The following is a 23,349-nucleotide window of genomic DNA, read 5'->3' as shown; positions in this document are numbered from 1 at the left end:
CATTCCTCTAGCAGGGAGTCTCTGGTCCATACATTCCTCTAGCATGGAGTCTCTGGTCCATACGGACCGCCTGCATCATGGCATCCTCCATGGTATCAGGGGGAGGATGTAATGCCAGAGCATCCTGCAGATGGTCAGACAGGCCCCTGCGGAACAACCCCCTAAGGGTGGTGTCATTCCAGGATACTTCGGTGGTCCAACATCTAAACTCTGAGCAGAAGCATTCAGCAGAGTGCCTCCCCTGTGTCACACTCATCACCATATCCTCTGCCAGACGCACTCTATCAGGCTCATCATAAATGTGCCTCAGAGCCTCAAAGAACAAATTCACAGACATACGTTCAGGAGCAGAGGAAGAGAGAGAGAAAGCCCATGCCTGTGGAGCCCCCCGAAGTAGGGAAATGACGACCCCCACCCTCTGGAACTCATCCCCAGAGGAGTGGGGCCTCAGAGAAAAAAAAGCTTGCATCCTTCTCTGAATGACCTGAACTCCCTTTTATCCCCTGAGAAAGGGTCTGGCAATTTGACTGGAGATTCGGGGGATGCCAATGATACATCTCTATCCCCAGCACTAGGAGCCCCTGCAGCGACAGCCCCCTGCACAGTATCCACCAACTGTTGCTGGATATGGGACATCGTGCGCTGTTCCACATTAAGATGGTGGAACATTTGGGTCAGGTGCTTGACCTGATCAGCCAAAGCTTGTATGGGATCCATGAGGATAACACACTTTTTTTTTTTTTTTCTTCAGAGGAAAAAAAACAGAAATGGTCAGCTATAATGTCAGGAACACCGCACTGCACTTGCTCAGTGAGCCAGTGCGCGTGCCCTGAGTACAAAAACAGTGCTCAAAGATACCTGTGGAGCAGGGCAGCAGCGGTGACGATGCGTGCTTCAGACTATTAGGACCTGAAGCACGTGACTGCTGGGGGTGTGACCTAAGCTCCACAAAGCTAGGAGCTGCAGGGAAACTCCTAGAAAGGTAACTACGGGACAAGTTACCAAGGGGCATAGACAGGGACGTAAACCAGATCAAGCTGGATCAAAGCACGAGATAGCAGGACAGTACCAAAGGGTTAGACAGAGCGAATAGTCAGGACGTAGCGATAGATCAGAAAACCAGAACGGGCAATGGACGGTACAATAGGGACAAACTGTAACAGAGTAACAATAGCCAAGCCAGGAGGTCAGAACTGGAGAAGACAATAGTACCAAAATGAGAGACGGAGTACAGAGTGAGGGGACAGACCGGGTCATGCACGGGAATCAAACAAGCAATGCAGTATACACACACACCAGGGGGTCAGACACACAGCCAGAATAACAGTATAGCTGACAGGGAATCCTAGTCTGGAGTGAGTATAAATACCCCTCCCAGATCCAAAGAGAGGCTGGCCAAAGTTGACCCTGTGAGTACAGGACATTAACCATGTCCTAACCATGACAGTGGGCACATTATATTATATGGAGGATAATGGGATGTAAACTGTAGATGTGCTGCTGATAACATAATACTGTATTGGGACAGATTGATCCATTAGTGATCGTTCTGTCGCCATCATTCTTTCTCAGACGGTGGAAAGAGGCCGGGAAACAAGTGTTGAACGACTTCAATATTGTCGATCACACTCATTTAGAGGCCTGAACTCAGCGCATGTAAATACAATCAAAATGCTTCTGTGATGTGCAATATGTGAGCATTTGGGGCCCCATTTTAAACTCTGCCTAGGGTCCCACTTTGCCTAAAACCGGCCTTGGGTGTAGATACTGTAACTTGGCAGCAGGGAAGGCCTTGCAGACAATGCATAAGAAAATAGTTTGGGATTATGAAATGAATAATGTGAGGTGGATTTTCCGGTGGACATCCAGTACGTGGCTTGAAAAGCTTAATGGGGTGCATGTAACTTTGGGGCAGGCCAGGCCTTGCATTCAATGCAACATTTTTTTCAGGAAGCCCTTCTGTACCTCTCGTGAAAGAGGTATTGTGGAGCGTCATAATTCTTGGCAGCCCATCCTCTCACTGCACAGGCAATAACAGTTTAGGAGACCAACTGATTAATAATGGCCCTTTAAGAACTTTAATGCCGCCTGATGCCCCTGTAAAAATATGCTCTGTGACTTTAAGAGTCCATCCTTCATAAATGAAATAAGATGTGTCTGCTTATGTGTCACACACAACATGGCCTGCTAGGGTTGTTAAATGTTACAATGACATTTCCCAGTGAATGCATTTGTATTGGTTGAAAGCAATGTTAAAGTGAAAAATGCTTCAAAAACGTTGCATCTGAACATAGCCCAAGTGGGGGAGGAACATTTTGGTCTGGGGTTAATTATTTTGCCTTATATACCAGTAATTAAGCTGTAAAGTATGCACCTTAACATATTTCCCAGGAAAATCCATTTTGTTTTCGTTTTGGTATGTCTTTTGGTGCACCGGTAAAAATGGCATGAAACGCTGAAAAAATTGTTTAAAGCTGTGAACTAGGAGTCAGGAATGCTTCCAGGGGTGATCCCCATGATGTTCCCATGTCATTTGAGCAGTGTTTCCATCATTTTCAGACGTTTTTAGACCTTTAAAGGACCCCCGGGGTGATCGCAGTAAAAATGCTCGGGTCTCCCATAGACTTACATTGGGCTCGTTGTTCTGTCTGAGTACCTGAGTATTCCAATTTGTTCGACCCGAACAACAATCAACTGAGCATTTTAGTGCTCGCCCAAATTAGCTTCTTCCTATAGCTGTTAAGAGATTTCCATAACTCTCTGAGTCTTCAAGATAGAGTACCATTAAAGCACCTTCATGTCGTGGAGTCTTTCCTTATGCTTATCTGACTTTTCAATGATTGTGGAGTCTTTCACTGACTTGACCCCATAACTTCTAAAAATACAGTGGGGGAAATAATTATTTGATCCCTTGCTGATTTTGTAAGTTTGCCCACAGAGAAAGACATGAACAGTCTATAACTTTAAGGGTAGGTTAATTTAAACATTGAGAGATAGAATATCTAAAATAAAATCCAGAAAATCACATTGTATAAATTATATAAATTTATTGCATTTTGCAGTGAGAAGTAAGTATTTGAAGAAAGAGTAATAAATAAGTAAAAAATAAGTATTTGATCCCTCTGGCTGACAAGACGGATCACTTGGTGGCAAAAACACAGTCAGACTTTTTTGTAATTGATGATGAGGTTTGCAAACTAGTCAGGAGGAATTTTGGTCCACTCCTGTTTTGCAGATCATCTCTAAATCCTTAAGATTTTGAGGCTGTCGCTTGGCAACTCAGAGCTTCAACTCCATAAGTTTTCTATGGGATTGAGGTTTGGAGACTGACTAGGCCACTCCATGACCTTAATGTGCTTCTTTTTGAGCCACTCCTTTGTTGTCTTGGCTGTATGTTTTGGGTCATTGTCTTGCTGGAAGACCCAGCCACAACCCCTTTTTAATGTCCTGGTGGAGGGAAGGAGGTTGTCACTCAGGATTTTATGGTACATGGCTCCATCCATTTTCCCCAATGATGTGGTGAAGTAGTCCTGTGCCCTTAGTAGAGAAACACCCCCAAAACATAATGTTTCCACCTCCATACTTGACAGTGGGGACCGTGTTCTTTCGGTCATAGGCAGCATTTCTCTTCCTCCAAACATGGAGAATTGAGTTAATGCCAAAGAGCTCATTTTTTTTTCTCATCTGACCACAGATCCTTCTCCCAATCACTTACAGAATTATCCAGATGTTCATTGGCAAACTTCAGACGGGTCTGCACATGTGCTTTGCGGGCACTGCAGGATTTTAAACCTTTACAGCAAGTTGAGGATCAAGAAAAGCACTTCTGAGCAACCGCGCTGCTACAGTGACACGAATTCTTCAGAAATCCATATAAATATTTCAAGTTCTTTATTAAATGTACTAAAAAAACTACGCGTTTCGAGGAGACAAACCGCACCTCTTCTTCAGGTTACAGTACAGAGTTGACAACTCTGAAAAATTTATATGGATTTCTGAAGAATTCGTGTCACTGTAGCAGCGCGGTTGCTCAGAAGTGCATTTCTTGATCCTCAACTTGTGATTCTTAGTGGACGTTTCCACCTGCACGAGCTCTGCAGCAGCTATACAACTGCAAAAAATGTTGTGAGTGGTTGTGTCTGAACACAACCCATAAAGGGTGAGTACTTCAGAATACTTTTTTCATTTTCATTGATTTATACCAGGTGAAGCCCTATGTCTGCGCCCCCTCCCTTGTTTTTCCTAAACCTTTACAGCGTAATGGGTTATCAATGGTTTTCTTGGTGACTGTGGTCCCAGCTGCCTTGAGATCATTAACAAGTTCCCCCCTGTGAATTATTATGCTGATCTCTCACCTTCCTCATGATTAAGGATACCTCATGAAGTGAGTTTTTGCGTGGTGCCCCAGATCGATGTCAATTGACAGTAATTTTGTATTTCTTCCATTTTCTTACTATTGCACCAACAATTGTTTCCTTCTCACCCAGTGCCTTACGTATGGTTTTGTAGCCCATTCCTGCTTTGTGCAGGTCTATGATCGTGTCCCTGACATTCTTATAAAGCTCTTTGGTCTTGCCCATCTTGTAGAGGTCAGAGTCTGACTGATTAATTGAGTCTGTGGACAGGAGTCTTTTATAAAGGAGATTATGTAAAACAGCTGTCTTTAATGCAGGTAACGAGTTGATTAGGAGCGTCTAACTGGTCTGTAGGAGCCAGAACTCTTAATGGTTGGTAGGGATCAAATACTTATTTCTCACTGCAAAATGCAAATAAATTTATCTAATTTATACAATGTGATTTTCTGGATTTTATTTTTCATATTCTATTTCTCAATGTTAAAATTAACCTATCTTTAAAATTATACACTGTTCATGTCTTTGTCAGTGGGAAAACTTACAAAATCAGCAAGGGATCAAATACTCATTTCCCTCACTGTATATGTTAGTTTTGTCATTTTCAAGAATAAAGAAAAACTGTAATACCCAGAATATTTCTAACTCCAGTTTTGACACCAATTCATTTACATTTTGCTAGTGGTTCACTAGGACGCCAGTTTCATGGCCTTTCGAGATCAGATAGTCAAGGCTATGTATACTGTGAATCATAGTTGTATAGCACGCTTTTTCGTATCAAAGATTAATGTGTGACTATTAAATCCAATCAATGGATAGGAGACACAGAATAAGAATCTTACATGATAAAACGTGTATGGCATCTCTTACGTCCAAGTTAACCTCAGCAGGCCTTTCCAGCACTGGCAGCTGACAAAGAATTTCCATCTCTTCCTAATTAGAAATCTGTCTCTGTTCTTACATGGCCCGTGTTCAGAGGTGCTCTAGAGTTACTATTTTTGGAAGGAGTAATACTTTATTTGAAGAATAGCATAGTTTAGAAATTCATTGGCTTGAGATATGGATGTGTAACTTGTAAAAAATTCAACAAGATGTTATTTTTTTGTAATGTTGAGACTATAAACTTTAGCCCTAGCAAAATATCTTTAAGTTAGAATAGTAACATTGTAAATGAATACGTGAAACCCATGAGAGATGTGATATACTTGGTAGAATGAAAACATATACTTCAGAGTTTATAATCAGAAAAGCCAAGGACGCAGCTGATATGGAGTACTTGAGAAGAGAACCCACAAATTGTGCAAGTCATAATGCTATCTACTATGGACAATATGAAGTGTCACAGCGATAATAGTAAAACAGCCAGTAAAGTTTGGGAAACTCATTACCTTTAAGGTGTTATCCAGGATTATACTAAGTTATTAATATGAGCCATAAACTACCAGGCACTTAGTTCTTAACTACCTGCCTGTTCTATCCGGTGTTGCGTCAGACCAATCACTGATTTGCTTCTGCCAATGATTCAGCTGCTCCATGTCAACAGAGCAGCTTTGTTTCTCCTGGGCTGCTCTGTTGATGGGGTGTGAATGCCGGCATCATGCTGATAAACAGCCGGCTTCCCACAGTTAGGCAGTGGTGATCCAGCTGTCAATCAGCATGACGTCGGCCATCATACCCTATCAATAAACCAGAACAGAAGACAAGCCACTGTTCTGCTGACTTGACTTCGGTAGAAGCTGCAGAATCACCAGCAGGAGTGGTGTGTGATCATTCTGTGCCAGCAAAGATCGGGGCAGGGTGGAAAAGGCAGATAGGTAGCAGCTAACTGCCTTTTAGTTCTTAGGACCATAGTAAAAAAATATCATCCTGGATAACCTCTTTAGACAAGAGAAAGATAGTTGAGACTGAGGACTTGGTATATGAATCTATCACAATGCCCTCCATCTCAACAAAAAGCACTAAAACTGTTGAAAGAACAATGTTTTCTCTTATCCCAAGTACATAGAATGTAAAAAATGAGTCAGCAGCACTATGTTGTCACAATATGTTTTGCCATAGTGTTCACTTCTCCCAATGAACACCAATAAATGCAACAGTTTGATTTCTATGTATAACTGAGGTTACAAATGCAGTAAAGTAAAAAAGATTTCTTGGTCACAAGGGCACTAGCATCAATATAAGCATAGAAATGTTCTAATCTGCATAATCAAATCCTATGGAGCTTTTTTTGGACTTCGTGCGCTGCTTAACATAATGCACAATTACTGATGTATTAAAAGATCAATATATATATTCCCAACGCGTTTCGAAGCATGTATGTATGTCATCCCCTGAGGAAGAAGTAGTTCATGCTTCAAAACGCGTTGGGAAAAAAACATTGATCTTTTAATACATCAGTAATTGTACATTATGTTAAGCAGCGGACGAAATCCAAAAAAGCTCCATAGGATTTGATGTATCGGCGGTCACTTGTTTGACTCTTGGACGTGCAGCAGCTGATCACTAACTCTATGTGCTTTAACCTCTCCTATAGCAGGTGAGTAGATTCTACATACGTTTATAATTTTTTCATCAGATAAGACCCTATTTGCGCTTTTGTGTTCCTATAGTGCAAAATACTAATCTGCATAATATAAGAATTGCACATTTTTGGCAACATGGCATGTGATTTTGCCCCCTTCTTTCCCTGCGGTGTTAATTTTGGATGAGATATACATTTTTCATACACTCATTTTTAGAATTTTTCAAAGAAAATTTTGCTTTTTTTATAGTCTGCAGAAAATTGAAAATGCTGGGGATTCCAATGGAAGTTTCTGTATAATTTGGTGCCTTAGTGTTTGATAAACAATATTTCTTCATAGCAAAAATTCAAAACAAGTTTGTGTGGAAACACGAGGGCCAGTGGATGCTCTTGTCCGCTGGACTGGCTGTCTGTAGAAAGGCCTCATGGACCAGGGCTTATCCCATTGGACGCTCGTACATTTTTCCCATGGGCAGAATACTACTCATAACACAGGGAGAAGGTAACACAGTGTGGCAATAATTTATTGAACCAACAGACAATAGCATACCGTATAGTCCCTGCAAGTACATAACATGATGCAAATGACAAATTCTCACCATTCCACTAGCTTGTTGGAAATTTGTACATCTGCGACTTTGGGGCTTCAAGTGCCAATGACCCCAGTCAGTAGCACCCCACATTTGGCAGGCATCCACAGAGTGGAGGTAGCGGCAAGTTTAAGAAACTGACAGTCCATTGAGGTACGGTTCCATGTGTCCTGATTGTCCCAACCTGAGTTTTCCATACGTCGCCATGGTTTCAGTGATGGGCAATGGATCAAATCTGTATTCCTAAGGATGGAGCCATGGTGCATTGGTTACTGTCCTGTAGAGTCTTCCTGTAGAAGGAGATAGGTCCCTTTTTACACCCACAGCTGTCCTTCAGGCCATTATCCACAGGTTTGGGGGGAGTGGGAGGAGGTCAATTCTCCATATTCGAGTGTTCAGTTAACCTGCATATTTTATCTTTCAATGTTTGAAGAACAACAAGCTATATGGACTGATACAATAGGAAGCAACCAAGTTAACAAACATGGATTGTTCAGTTAACCTGCACCTTTGTCCCTCAAAGATAGCAGAACAATAAGCTGCAAGGACTGTTACAATAGGTAGTCAGCAACCATTCAACAAATCAGCAAACATCAATTCAAACTGCAACAAGAGTCAACTTTCAGTATCAAATGAACAATAGCTCATGTCCCTGGGCCTACTGAATAATACATCTAGCATAATTAAGAATAAAAGCAGTGTCATCACAATTGGGAATAAAGGTTTTGTTTACATAAGTTTTAAGAGCTCTTAAGGAGTTGCATTTATGTTATATCTTTTGATTTTGCTTCAGTTTATTCTAAACCTGGGCATAAAAGCACCAGTTGCCAGCAGGGTTTTTCACCGTTTTACTACCAAGCACTGGTCCGAGGCCGGATGTGAACTTTACATAAAACTTTGTGATCTGAACTCCGTACCAGTGCCTGCAACCTGTCTGGCATAAATGCACTGAGCAGGTGGTATGAATCTTGTTGATCAGCTTCTCCATCAATGCCGCCAGTTGAAAACAACACCATGCCAGTCATATGTGAAAACAGCCTAAGGCAAGACATGTATGCTTGGATAATCCAAGAATGCAAGACTATGGAGTAGCATGAATGTATTTTAAAGCCTTCCTCTTAGCTTTTCACCAATGTTGCAACTATTATTGGTTACTTTTATATTGCAGTTGGAAAATTACATCCAGGATAATGTCAAAAGTGAGATGACAGCTTCCCATCTACTAGCGGACCAGAACCAAACAAGCAATGTGTTGGAAACTGAAGCAAATCTAATAAGTCAAACAGCAGAACAAACACGCAAGCTTACTGAAGTTGAGACCCAGGTATGCAATACTATCAGACAAGAAGGCCAGGTTCCCATTCATAGCACCATCTGTTTTTCTTTCCCTCTGTCGTGACAGTGAAACTCCAGAGAGAAACATAAGATGTTGAGCCAGGCCCTTCAAAGACCCAGTTCAGAAAATTCTAGATGCTTTGTGATCCAGCTCAAAGTTTCTACTTCTGAACTTGTGAGCTGCTCATGAGTTCACAAGTAGAAACTTCTGAAACATCTTTATGACAACTGATGCTGTTTCAACATTAGTTGTCATCAAATGAGGTCCAAAACACCTTATGCGTATAGTCCAGATATACTGTTCCTGTACATGTAACTGTATGCATTATGTAAATCTGCATCAGCAGTGACACTCAATAATTCATAAGTTCTAAAATCTTGCTTGTGTAAAACAAGAAGGCTTATCATAGATTACCAAATGTTCATGGCATCAGTGTCCTATATTAGATTATTTTCCTTTAAACGCTCTACAGTTGATATTACTGTAATGTTTTATACTTTTTAGTGAACATCTGATGATCTAGAATGTTTGATAAACCCATGAAGACTCATTAGTACATTTTTAGTACCATTAAATGATATATTGCATTTTACCATCATACCTGCTTATTGTTTTGCACTTAAATGTGATAACTATGAAGGTCAGGTCGTCTGATGCAGCACTCTATTACACTTTTTCTTTCTCAAATATATCTTACATAATCTAAATGTACTTGAGTTCCATATTGATTGATCTTCATGTTAAAAGACAATGAGGGACTGTTTTTTGTTAAATTGAGCTATTCTTGCTATATTATTCACTACTAAAACTAGAAATATGCAACTGCTACAACTAGTACCTTACTTTGATATATCATGAGAAATTCAGTTACAAAAATCAACTTTTACATTTTTTCTGTGTGAACCTTGAAAATTAAATTTTCATTATCGTTATTATATATTGTATTCCTCTAAGTTTCACTGAAATTCTAGATGGCAACAGTTAAAAAAGCATGCGTGAGCACTAAAATGCTTGTATGCTCATTACTTAAACCAAGCAATTCCTAATGCTCACATGCTTGTTTCAAGTAACGAGTATAATGGGAGTCATTGAGAAATCCGAGCATTTTTCCGGCTGACCCTACAAGGAGGTTTGGAAGGCAATGAAAATGTTGAAATGGATGGAAAAAGTGCTGAATGGAAGGGGAAGACTCCTGGTAGCATTTCTGACTCCCAGATCGCTGCTGACAATAATAATGTCAAAATTTTAATCCACATTAAGGACTGACAAAACATGATGAGACATTGGGGCTTACAGGAAAAAAAATGCTAAGAAGCATTCTTTCCTGTATAATAACTTGTATATAAGGCACCAATTAAAAAGAATATAAAAAAACAATAATTTAAAGTGAGCCAACTTTTATTTTTTTGATTAACTTTTATTATTTTTTTATTACAACATTGGAAATTTCAGTGTAATTTGTGTAGGAAGCAAGAACTTCCAAAAATAAGGGACTCAGATACACCCTGTATAAGACATAAAGGAGGGCCTTATACACATTCTGTTCAAATTGTCATTTAGGGGTACTCCTAGACTCATAAAGGATATGCACACGATGCGAAACAAGTAGAATTGTGGTCCTTCTAGACTCATAAAAACATTGCACAAAGTGAAAAGCCAGGAAAAAATTATGAGGAGGGTCATCCAGTCATCCATAGACCCTTGAAGGCAACAACTGGCGGGCCCAATTTAAATATTGAAGTTTAAAAACACTTTATGTAGTGCTGTCATCTGTCGGTGTGGAAAAGACAGGGCTAATCCAAGCTTTGTTCATTTTTATCAGAGTCAGCATCTCATTATTTTCTCTTGACAGAAGGAAGCAACTGTTTTTTATGACCCCAGGGCGACACTAAAAACTCGCTCAGAAAAGATGCTACCAGCAAGACAGCAAGACAATACCATAAAAATGGTATTGCTTGACCATCTTTAAAAACGTTTCCCTCCTTGTATAAAACAACCAATCATCAGGGCCTGGACACAGAGTGTGTCTTGAAGTTTGCCCAGACCTTTGACAGTGTACTCCTGACTTCTGTTGTACCGGGTGTGTATCTCCCTCACTTCTCCTCTTTGATTGGGCAGAGAAGCTTGCCCCCTGCCACTAGCGTTGTCTGATGGGAATTTTTTCAACATATTTTCCACAATGGCCCTCTGGTATAGCACCAATTTAGTAGACCTCTCTACTTCTCTACTTCAAGTACTCTTTTTTGACCAAGATGAATGTAAGGCGAGGGTCACCGGAAAGGCAGTGGTACATAAAAGTTGGCCATATGTGCGAATCTCCCAACAGCCAACACTTCCCTGTCTCCACTATGATGACTACTCTCCATCTCTTCCTCCTCATTTCCCTTCTCCTTTTCTACAAGCCAAAGCAGCAACATTTCCATGGCAAACAGTCTGGAAATCTGCCCGTTTAGTGCTTGGGCCTGTGGGTGGGTTTATGGGAACTTTCTTTTTTGTTCAAATGCCTGAGGAAAGGACAGCTGAACGTTATGCTGGGGCAAGTTTTTTTCATTGATTGACGATAGTGCCTCAGAATGAGGAAGGACAGGTGCAGGGCGGGAGACATCTCTGCCAGTGTCATGGACAAAGAATTGGGAAGCACCTAGCACAGGGGAAGAGGCAGTGGTCTCACCAGCTGTCACCAATCATGGACCAAGGCATTCGGCCCACCGCGTGCTTTAATGACATGTGCCTTATAATGCTGGTGGTGGCTAGGCTCTTAGTGGTCAGGCTCCTGCTGATCTTGGCATGGCACAAGTTACAAATGACCATTTTTTTGTCTCAGAACTCTCGTTAAAAAAGTCTCAGACTAGGGAACACCTAACTGTTTGATGGAGAAATTCACGAGAGCCGGTGCTCTACGGAACAATTGCCTGCTTTTTGCCTCTAGTCATCTCACTTCCTCTTCCTGCCTGTATCGGTGCTGCCATTCCCTCCCCTTCAGTGCTGCTGACCTTTCTCTGCATGACAGCTTCCCAGGCTTGGTCACTAACTTCATCATCCACACCTGGTCTTCCACCACCGCACCCTGGTCCTCCTGACTTCGTGATTTAATGGCAATCTGACTTATCAGCAACGGTGACTCATCATAATCTACCTCCTTAGACAAAATTTGCCATTCCCCACAGTCATCTTCTTGTGGCCATGGCCAGTGTGCATCACTAAACAGCATTTTCTCCTGTCCCTCTTGGAACATGCAGGGCGACAGGCCACAATCAAGACATGATAATGTAAAGAGCTACTCGGAGTGTCCTGGTGTGGGATCACTGGTCTCCTGGAACTCAACATGATGGGAAGGAGGATCCGGGTGAGGGTTAAGTGATCCAGACTGTTGGCTGAAGAGACTTAACTGTATAGAAGACTGAGTGTTGTTCGCAAGCATGCTGGAAGCATTATCTACTATCCAAACAACCATCTGTTCGCAGTGTTGTGTCTCCAGAAGTCGTGTACCGTGCCTCCCTGCAAAGTGGGACAGAAAGCTATGTGTCATGGATGTTCATGTTTCTTGTGCTCCAGCAACAGGCGTATTTGCATCTGCTACACTTCCTCTGCATCTGCATGCATCATTATCAGCACTTAGAATCATAGAATCATAGAATTGTAGAGTTGGAAGGGACCTCCTGGGCCATCTGGTCCAACCCCCTGCTCATAGCAGGATTCGCTAAATCATCCCAGACAGATGTCTGTCCAGCCTCTGTTTGAAGACTTCTGTTGAAGGAGAACTCACAACTAGAGTTGAGCGAAACGGGTCGAAAAATTTCAAAAGTCGCCGACTTTTGGCAAAGTCGGGTTTCATGAAACGAAACCCCACCCTAGGATGAGGTCGGCCACGAGGTCGGCGACTTACGCGCCAAAGTCGCGTTTCAAAAGTTTGTTTTGCGCTCTTTTTCAGCCAATCAGGATCCACGGACACTGTGGGCAACGTGATGACATAGGCAGGGGTCACCACCATCTTTCAGAAGGGCATGCAAGTGATTGGCTTGCTTTGGTGGGCGTCACAGGGGGTATAAAAGGGCGTGCACGCCGACCGCCATCTTACTTCTGCCGATCTCATTATAGGGAGAGGTTGCTGCTGATTCTGTAGGGAGAGCGTTAGGCAGGGAAGAAGACAAAAAAACTGCTTCTGCTGCTAGCGATTTGGCCTGCACAACACACCAGTCACTGTGTGTGCAGTGCAAGGGGAGGCTATATAGTGGTGTATCAGTGGTGTTGGTTGTTGGGCTGCCTTCTAAGGCTTCCTGACATTCCTGCATTGCTGTTTACCCACTGCTCCGCAAACTGCTTTTTTAAAAGCAATCCCAATTTTTTTTTTTGTCCTGCTGAGAAGAAAAAAAAACTGCTTCTGCTGCTAGCAATTTGGCCTGCACAACACACCAGTCACTGTGTGTGCAGTGCAAGGGGAGGCTATATTGTGGTGTATCAGTGGTGTTGGTTGTTGGGCTGCCTTTTAAGGCTTCCTGACAGGCTGGCATTGCTGTTTACCCACTGCTCTGCAAACTGCTTTTTTAAAAGCAATCCAATCTCCCTTATCCTCTAGTCACTTTTGTCACAGCTGTGCCATCGAGCCTGTGACATAGCGCTCAGATATCAGTGGGCCTCACACAATCCAAAAGTGTCCAGTGTCCAAAAGTGTGTGCAGAGATTCAAAATCTCCCTTATCCTCTAGTCACTTTGGTCACAGCTGTGCCATCGAGCCTGTCACATAGCGCTCAGATATTCATTGGGCCTCACACAATCCAAAAGTGTCCAGTGTCCAAAAGTGTGTGCAGAGATTCAAAATCTCCCTTATCCTCTAGTCACTTTGGTCACAGCTGTGCCATCGAGCCTGTCACATAGCGCTCAGATATTCATTGGGCCTCACACAATCCAAAAGTGTCCAGTGTCCAAAAGTGTGTGCAGAGATTCAAAATCTCCCTTATCCTCTAGTCACTTTGGTCACAGCTGTGCCATCGAGCCTGTCACATAGCGCTCAGATATTCATTGGGCCTCACACAATCCAAAAGTGTCCAGTGTCCAAAAGTGTGTGCAGAGATTCAAAATCTCCCTTATCCTCTAGTCACTTTGGTCACAGCTGTGCCATCGAGCCTGTCACATAGCGCTCAGATATTCATTGGGCCTCACACAATCCAAAAGTGTCCAGTGTCCAAAAGTGTGTGCAGAGATTCAAAATCTCCCTTATCCTCTAGTCACTTTGGTCACAGCTGTGCCATCGAGCCTGTCACATAGCGCTCAGATATTCATTGGGCCTCACACAATCCAAAAGTGTCCAGTGTCCAAAAGTGTGTGCAGAGATTCAAAATCTCCCTTATCCTCTAGTCACTTTGGTCACAGCTGTGCCATCGAGCCTGTCACATAGCGCTCAGATATTCATTGGGCCTCACACAGTCCAAAAGTGTCCAGTGTCCAAAAGTGTGTACAGAAATTCAAAATCTCCCCTGTCCTATAGACACCTTGTACCTTGTTTTACATTACTATATAGTTTGTTGGATTTGGTCTACATTTCTACCAAAAATGAGGAAGGCTGGTGGAAGAGGCCGTGGAATTGGGCGGGGGTTGGCAGCTGGTAATGATGGTGTTGGATCTGATGGTAGTGGCAAGAGCAAAATAGGACCGAATGCAGGAGGTGTTGAGCCTGCGTCATCGTCTGGCTACATAAGGCCTCGAACGCTTAGTTTTCTAGGAGTTGGCAAACCGCTTTTAAAGCCAGAGCATCAGGAAAAAGTTTTGTCTTACATTGCTGACTCAGCCTCCAGCTCTATCGCCTCCTCTTCTTCAGTTGTAAAAAGTAAAAGCACTGAGTCGTCATTGGAGGCTCATGTTCATGAACCACACCTTTCCTTGTGTCCTTCACCCCAACCAAGATTGAAGGATGACGCAGGCCATACTACTGATTACTCCATGGAGCTGTTTTCACATACCATGCCTGGATTATCAAGTGAAATGGTGAATTACCCAGGCCAAGATGAATCTGACATGGAGTGCACTGATGCACAGCCGCTGATGGATGATTCTGCTGGTACATTCACTCAGAGCACTACATTGTCCTCGCAGTGTACAGAGCCAGATTCTGACCCTGATGAGACTCAGGTGCCCCTTCCCGCACACTATACCACCATACACGGTGACACAGAGGAAGGTGCACATGACATAGAAGAGGAGGTAATGGATGACCCAGTTGTTGACCCAGATTGGCATCCATTGGGGGAAGAGGGTGCTGCTTCCAATAGCTCAGATGAGGAGCATCCACAGCAGACATCTACATCGCAACAGCTGTTATCTGGCAGGCCCGGAGCACTCCAAAGACAGGTTCCAAACATCAAAAGAGTTGCTGGACAGCTTGTCCAGAGGGTCAAAAGATCACAGCGTGCTAGGCCGCAAAATGTCTGCCAAAGTAGGAAGAGTGCAGTGTGGCACTTTTTTGAACAAAATCCTCATGATCAGGCCAAGGTTATCTGTAAGAAGTGCGCAAAGACCTTTAGCCGAGGGAAAAATCTGAAAAATTTGAATTCCAGTTGCATGCTTAGACATTTAACCAGCATGCACTTGCAAGCATGGACACAACACCAAACCTCAAGTGCCACATGTGCAACTGATCACAACGAAGGTAGCAACGATACATTGTTTCCCCCACTGTAAGCCCACCGGTTAGCACAGCAGCAAATGTTGAGGTGTCGTTGCAAGGCCACAGCAGTCAGGGAATCCCACTGTTATATCAACGAAAGACTGATTCTAGGCCATCAGAAAGAACACCAACTCCATCACCATCATCAACCCTCTCTCAGTCCGCCCTGTCCACCGCTACTTCCACCATATGCAGCTCTCAAGTCCAGCTCACCCTCCCAGACACTATGAGTAGGTCAAGAAAGTACTCAGTCTCTCATCCGCGTACACTGGGTTTGAACGCCCACATTGCCAAACTAATCTCGTTTGAGATGATGCCCTTTCGGTTGGTGGAAAGCACAGCTTTCCGCGAACTCATGGCCTATGCAGTACCACGCTATGACCTACCCAGTCGCCACTTCTTCTCTCGCAAAGCCATCCCAGCCCTCCACCATCATGTGAAAGACCGCATTGTCCATGCACTCAAGCAGTCAGTGAGCGGAAAGGTGCACCTCACAACTGATGCATGGTCCAGTCGGCATGGCCAGGGCCGTTACGTGTCCATCACTGCGCACTGGGTTAATGTGGTGGATGCAGGGTCCACAGGGGACAGCGGTGGTGGGACAATGCTGCCTAGCCCAGGGTATAGGAAACAGTTGGCTGTAGGCGTTCGACCCTCCTCCTCCTCCTCCAGAAGCGAAAGCTCGTCCACAGAGCGCAGTCGTACGAGCACTCCATCTGCAGCTGCCACTGTTGCACACGATGTGTCCCCCTATCGAGCAGCTAGTGGAAAGCGTCAGCAGGCTGTGTTGCAGATGATGTGTTTGGGCGACAGACACACCGCCGAGGTGCTGGCCGAGTACTTGAAGCGACAAACTGAGTCATGGCTGGGCAGTGTACATCTTGAGGCAGGCAAGGTAGTTAGTGATAACGGCCGTAATTTTGTGGCAGCCATAGCCCTTTCAAAACTCAGCCATATACCTTGCTTGGCTCACACCTTGAACCTGGTGGTGCAGTGCTTCCTCAAAAATTATCCGGAGTTAACAGCTCTGCTCCAGAAGGTGCGAAGACTGTGCGCGCACATCCGCCGGTCGCCTGTACACTCCGTTCGTATGCAGAAGCTGCAGCGATTGCTCCACCTTCCCAACCACCGCCTCATTATCGACATTGCAACAAGGTGGAACTCCACCCTGCACATGGTGGAGCGGCTGTGCGAGCAGAGGCAGGCCATAATGCATTTGTGGGAGGATACACGGCCAGGCACTTTGAGAGCAGACATGGAGTTGACAGGTGTGCAGTGGTCGAAGCTGAAAGACCTCTGTAAAGTCCTTCAGTGTTTTGAGGAATGCACACGGCTGGTAAGCGCAGACGACGCCATCCTAAGCATGAGCATCCCACTTATGCGTCTGCTCATGCAAACTTTGACGCACCTTAAGGAGCAGGCGTCTGCAGCCAATGTTGATGAGGAGGAAGAGGAGGAGGGAATCCTTGATGACATTCAGCCATTGTCTGCTCAGGGACCTCTCCTGGACGAGGTGGAGGAAGAAGAGGAGGAGGAGGAGGATGATGGGGATGATTACTTAGGGGAGGAGGATACATCTCGTGTGGCAAGTGAAAATGTTGGCGTGGCAAGGTCTGGTACAGGGTTTGTGCGTGACTGGAGGGATGTGGATTTGCCAGAAAGTGCTCCTCCAACCAGCACTCGCAGTGCATTATTGACATCGGGAACATTGGCCCACATGTCAGATTATGCCTTGCAGATCCTAAAAAGGGACCCACGCATTGCCAAAATGATGAATGATGACGACTACTGGTTGGCCAGCATCCTGTATCCACGCTATAAAGGCAAATTACAAAACATCATGCCACAGGAGAACCTTGACCTAATATTGGCTAATAAACAAGCAACTCTGGTAAATCGGTTGCTTGAGGCATTCCCAGCACACAGCAGCGGTGATGGTTCTCACACGAGCCGTACGGGCCGGGGGCAGCTTGGCAGAGGTGTTCGTGGTGCACACAGCAGAAGTGGCGTTGGAGACAGGGGTTTCATGACAATGTTGTGGACTGATTTTTCAAATACCGCTCACACAACTGGTAATACTGCATCGATGGAAAGTGACAGGAGACAGCAGTTGTCAACTATGGTTACAAACTACTTTTCCTCCCATATCGATGTTCTCCCACACAGGTCATTCCCCTTTGACTATTGGGCCGCTAAACTGGACACCTGGCCTGAATTGGCACAATATGCCTTACAGGAGCTCGCTTGCCCAGCTGCAAGTGTGCTATCGGAAAGAGTCTTCAGTGCAGCTGGATCAATCCTGACAGAAAAAAGGACCCGTCTGTCAACCCAAAATGTGGATGATCTAACCTTCATTAAAATGAACCACGCATGGGTTTCCAAGGATTTTGTCCCACCTTCCTCTGATGACACATAGGGTGACAGAAAAATGGCTTGCTTTGGTCCACCTCTTCCTGGGACTTGACCTATTTCACCTTTTGCATCAGCTGAATGTCCAACATCAACATATGCCACTTTCTAAAACTCCCTAACTGTGCTGCCTCCCCCCCCATGGCCGGGGTCACCACCTAGCGCACAACACCGTGCGAGTGCCGTTGCCCTGGACAGGTGGGTAGGCCGACTCTTGGGCGCGGGCACTGGTACAGGGTCCTTCATAGTGCAATCAAGTGTCTCTGACGGTGGTGGTGCACACCCGCCGTCAGACACACCGCCGTACTATGAGGGGCCCAGTGCCAGTACCGACGCCCACGAGTGGGCCCCCCTTGCTTGGGCAGGGCCCCAGCATTTGCAATCTTTACCTCTCCCTGCTCCTCCGCTGTGTAGTCTGGGCCGTCAAATCCATACTGTGCCTGACACCGTCTGAGCCTGCCTCCTGATGTATAGACATATATTTTGAATGTGTACGCTATCCATACATGTTATCCGGGGAAACGGTACCCTTTCTAACCTTTGTGCAATCACGTGCAATCCATACTGGGCATAACACCGTCTGAGCCTGCCTCCTGAGACATATATTTTGAATGTGTACGCTATCCATACATGTTATCCGGGGATACGGTACCCTTTCTAACCTTTGTGCAATGACGTGCAATCCATACTGGGCCTAACACCGTCTGAGCCTGCCTCCTGAGACATATATTTTGCATGTGTACGCTATCCATACATGTTATCCGGGGATACGGTACCCTTTCTAACCTTTGTGCAATCACGTGCAATCCATACTGGGCCTAACACCGTCTGAGCCTGCCTCCTGAGACATATATTTTGAATGTGTACGCTATCCATACATGTTATCTGGGGAAACGGTACCCTTTCTAACCTTTGTGCAATCACGTGCAATCCATACTGGGCCTAACACCGTCTGAGCCTGCCTCCTGATGTATAGACATATATTTTGAATGTGTATGCTATCCATACATGTTATCTGGGGATACGGTACCCTTTCTCACCTTTGTGCAATCATGTGTAATCCATACTGGGCGTGAGAACGGCTGGCGAGCTGTTAAGCAAGCTACAGCACCTGTTGTTTGCACACGTAAGTTTTTCATTTTTTCAGGAATGACGGTTAGGCCTAATTCCGGAACTGCGGTTGACCTGCACTTACTGGGAAATCATTGTTCGCGGGTAATAATTGTAATCAGTGATCCCCATCACTAACGTTGTTCAGCGGGTTATCTGCACCTGTAAGCGACAAACGCTGGCCTTTTCAGTGTAGCGCACATGCAGCCACGGACATGTAAGGGCATGACACACCAGTTATTGGCCAATCTCATGTGCCAGAGCCTCACGTGTCCCTCTAGTAAGCCGGACTCGGACCGCGGGGCATGACGGAGTCTCGTTCGTTAACGGAATTAAGCTTGCAATGTGTGCATCTGTTCTGTAGCTGGCATGGTTGAGGTTTCCCAGGTGGAGTCGAATTTAACCGTAGGCTCCACTCCTGGTGGTGCCCTTCTGGACATTCCTTTAAGGTTCAGCTTTGCAACCATACTGCCCACATAAAACAAACACTTTGCCTTCATGAACGCTGTTTGGAGGGTCATGACTCGTGGGAATAATGCCGCCCAATCAGTTAACCTGCTAGAGAGATCCTTCGTTGCTCCCAAGCATGACATCACACTCCCTAGGAAGAAAGTAATGCCACTGTGGCGACCGTACTCCTGGGGGCGACACAAGTGCACTGATGCCCAGCCACTGCTCGATGAATCTGCTGGTACATTGACCCAGACCACTACATTCCCCTCGCACGCTACACGGCCTGAATCTGACCCTGATGAAACTCAGGTTACCCTTCCCATATACAGTTCCATCTTACACGGTGACAAAGAGGAAGCTGCAGATGAAAGTGCAGGTTCGGCCCACCCGCCATCAGACACACCACCATACTATCAGGGGCCCTGTGCCAGTGCCGTCGCCAACGAGTGGGCCCCCCCTGCTTGCCCAGGATCACAGCACTTGCAAAGTTGAAATACTGTGCAGTGAGATGGAAGATGGGGACGACGAGGAATCCAGACAAGTACAGGGATTCCCTAGCGAGGAGACTTATTTGATTGTTTTCAATGTTGGGACAGCAATTTTTGGGGAGCACTATACTCTGGAGAATGATAGATGGGGCCCACCATACACTGGAACATTCCAAAGGTGGACATCAGACACTGGAGCAGCATTTACAGGGCCCATTATACACTAGAGCATTAGAAATGGGGCCCATTATGTTTGGAGCATTATTTGGGCCCATAAGACAGTGGAGCTTCATCCATGGGGACCAACATATACTGTAGCATTATGTGGAGCTCATCATATACTGTTTCAAACATTATATGGGACCAATGATTCTGTATGGAGAAATAGATGGGCCTCGTCATGAGATGTAAAAAGTGAGGTATTTTTCATTGTACTATACCGCTATTTCTCTGCCGTATCGGAGCATGATGAGTTGTGGTATGTGTTAAAGGGGCGCTCTTTCGCCCAGGGCACATGAAAACCTGCAGCCAGCCCTCCCCCCCCACAACTTTAGCCAAATAACCCCCATTTTTCAGTGCGTAACTTGTATTATGAAGTTAATTAAGGTTGACAAGCTTAAGTAAGAAGAATTGATGCTTTTGGCATTCAAATGGGCACTGTAGGTGTGTTTCCTGTCCTCCTCTCACTGCCGACTTTTATTCCCCATTGACTTACATTGGGTTTCGTGTTTCGGGACGACCCCGTCTTTTCCCTATAATCGGACGATCTTGCTCGACCCGACTTTTGGAAAAGTCGGGTTTCACGAAACGAAACGAAACGCGACCCTAAAAAACCAAAAGTCGCTCAACTCTACTCACAACCTCTCGTGGCAGCCTGTTCCACTCATTGATCACTCTAACTGTCAAAAAGTTTTTTCTAATATCTAATCTGTGTCTCCTCCCATTCAGTTTCATCCCATTGCTTCTAGTCTTTCCTTGTGGAAATGAGAATAAAGATGATCCTTCTACAATGAGACAGCCCTTGAGATATTTGCAGACAGCTATTAAGTCTCCTCTCAGTCTTCTCTTGTGCAAGCTAAACATTCCCAAATCCTGCAACCTTTCCTCATAAGACAGGGTTTGCAGACCGGTCACCATTCTGGTCGCTCTTTTCTGAACTTGCTCCAGTTTGTTGATGTCTTTTTTAAAATGTGGTGCCCACTTCCTGGTCCCTTACCGTGCGCCTTACGCAATTTCTTATTGCTAGGTCTTGGGAAACCAAGTTTATTTTTAATTAAAAAAAAACTGGTCAACTGCAATTTTTGACCGCTTTTTTGGAATGTTATATACCACCGAAATGTAACACAAGGCACCTAATACCCTATGGATATCAATTTAAATCCAGAAAAAATTTTGTATGCTTTTTTGGAGTGTTATATACCACCAAAATGTAACACAAAAAACGTAATACTCCACGGATGACAAATTCAATCCAGGGAGGTTTTTACTAAGCACACTAAATTGTATGGATGACAATATAGTCAATTTTTTCACCCTCCAAAAGAGATGGGGTCACGTGCAGAAACTATATATTTATTAATGGACTGCAAAGCCTCAAGTCCCAGCCTAAAGGCTGTATTCTGCAACTCTCCCTGCTCCTGCAACTATCCCTAGGCTAAATGCAGACCATATCTGATACAAATAGCAATGCACAAGATTAGCCTTTAGAAGGACTATTAGTATGATGGTTCAGCATCAGCACCAGTATCAACATTAGATGACTCTGATTAGTTAAATTGTGCACACACAGGTCTTGATAACTGCTTTCTCCCTCTAATCAAAACTTTATCTGAGCTGTGCAATGGCGTCAGTGAGCAAAGCATGGCGGTACCTGTCCTTTTATAACCTCAGATGAGGTAATGCGGACATCCAATCACAGAAATGCCACTACCAAGATGGCTACAGCATTACTGTGACTGTTAGGCAATCCACGCATGTTCATTGGCTGTGTAACAGCCGCCAAACATGTGGGGCTGGGATTTGAGCTTCAAACCAAGAACCAGCTAATGCTCATTGAGTGAAGAGATACTCGCAAGCATGTTCGCTCATCCCTACAGTTACACATTAACTACATATGCACTAGAGATGAGTGAATCGATTTGATGCAAATCTAATTCATATAAAATTTTTAGGAATTTGCTTAAAACAGTAAATTCAAACATTTTGCAATTGCTTCACGTGAGGTCTGCAACCATTTTACACATAGCAGAAGCTAGTTTCAGAATGAAAAGAAACACATGACCTAAAGTGGGCCTCCCCATAATCACACTGCATCTGCCACTTTACTTGGTATAGCCAATCAGGAAAGACTATCATAACATGTAAAAAAGCAGGAGCAAGAAATGCAGTATCAATTTGTTTCTGAATCTGGATATTGAAAGTACAGTGAGGGAAAAGGGTATTTGATCCCTTACTGATTTTGTAAGTTTGCCCGCTGATAAAGACATGAACAATCTATGATTTTAAGGGTAGGTTAATTTTAGCATTGAGAGATAGAATATCAAAAATAAAATCCATAAACTCACATTGTATAAATTATATAAATTTATTTGCTTTTTGCAGTGAGAAATAAGTATTTGATACCCTACCAACCATTAAGAGTTCTGGCTCCTACAGATCAGTTACATGCTCCTAATCAGCTTGTTACCTGCATTAAAGACAGCTGTCTTGCATAGTATCCTTTATAAAAGACTCCTGTCCACAGACTCAATCAGTCAGATTCTAACCTCTACAACATGGACAAGACCAAAGAGCTTTATAAGGATGTTAGGGACAAGATCATAGACCTACACAAAGCTGGAATGGGCTACAAAACCATACATAAGGCACTGGGTGAGAAGGAGACAACTGTTGGTGCAATAGTAAGAAAATGGAAGAAACACAAAATGACTGTCAATTGACATCGATCTGGGGTACCATGCAAAATCTCACCATGTGTGGTATCATTGATCATGAGGAAGGTGAGAGATCAGCCTAAAACTACACAGGGGGATCTTGTTAATGATCTCAAGGCAGCTGGGACCACAGTCACCAAGAAAACCATTGGTAAAACATTACGCCGTAAAGGTTTAAAATCCTGCAGTGCCCACTAGGTCCCCCTGCTCAAGAAGGCACATGTGCAGGCCCATCTGAAGTTTGCCAGTGAACACCTGGATGATTCTGTGAATGACTGGGAGAAGGTTCTGTGGTTAGATGTGACAAAAATTGAGCTCTTTGGCATTAACTCAATTCTCCATGTTTGGAGGAAGAGAAATGCTGCCTATGACCCAAAGAACACTGTCCCCACTGTCAACCATGGAGGTGGAAACATTATGTTTTGTGGGTGTTTCTCTTCTAAGGGCACAGGACTACTTCACCACATCATTGGGAGAATGGATGGAGACAACCCTC

At 44.2% G+C, this 23,349-nt stretch overlaps 1 protein-coding gene across 1 annotated transcript in view; it reads left to right on the top strand.

Moving 5' to 3' along the window:
• LOC141075680 (angiopoietin-2-like) overlaps positions 1-23,349 on the top strand; it is a 152,608-nt gene that overhangs the window by 44,330 nt on the left and 84,929 nt on the right. The window contains exon 2 of the mRNA XM_073562789.1: positions 8,632-8,787. Coding sequence (XP_073418890.1) covers positions 8,632-8,787 — 156 coding nt within the window. The remainder of the gene's footprint in view (positions 1-8,631; positions 8,788-23,349) is intronic.

Source organism: Dendrobates tinctorius, unplaced genomic scaffold (genome assembly GCF_039654945.1).
Source record: "Dendrobates tinctorius isolate UK_male_01 unplaced genomic scaffold, ASM3965494v1 ptg000015l, whole genome shotgun sequence".
In the NCBI taxonomy this organism is placed as follows: domain Eukaryota; kingdom Metazoa; phylum Chordata; class Amphibia; order Anura; family Dendrobatidae; genus Dendrobates; species Dendrobates tinctorius.
The sequence above is the reverse complement of the archived record's forward strand: the minus strand, read 5'-3'. Positions and strand labels throughout refer to the sequence as shown.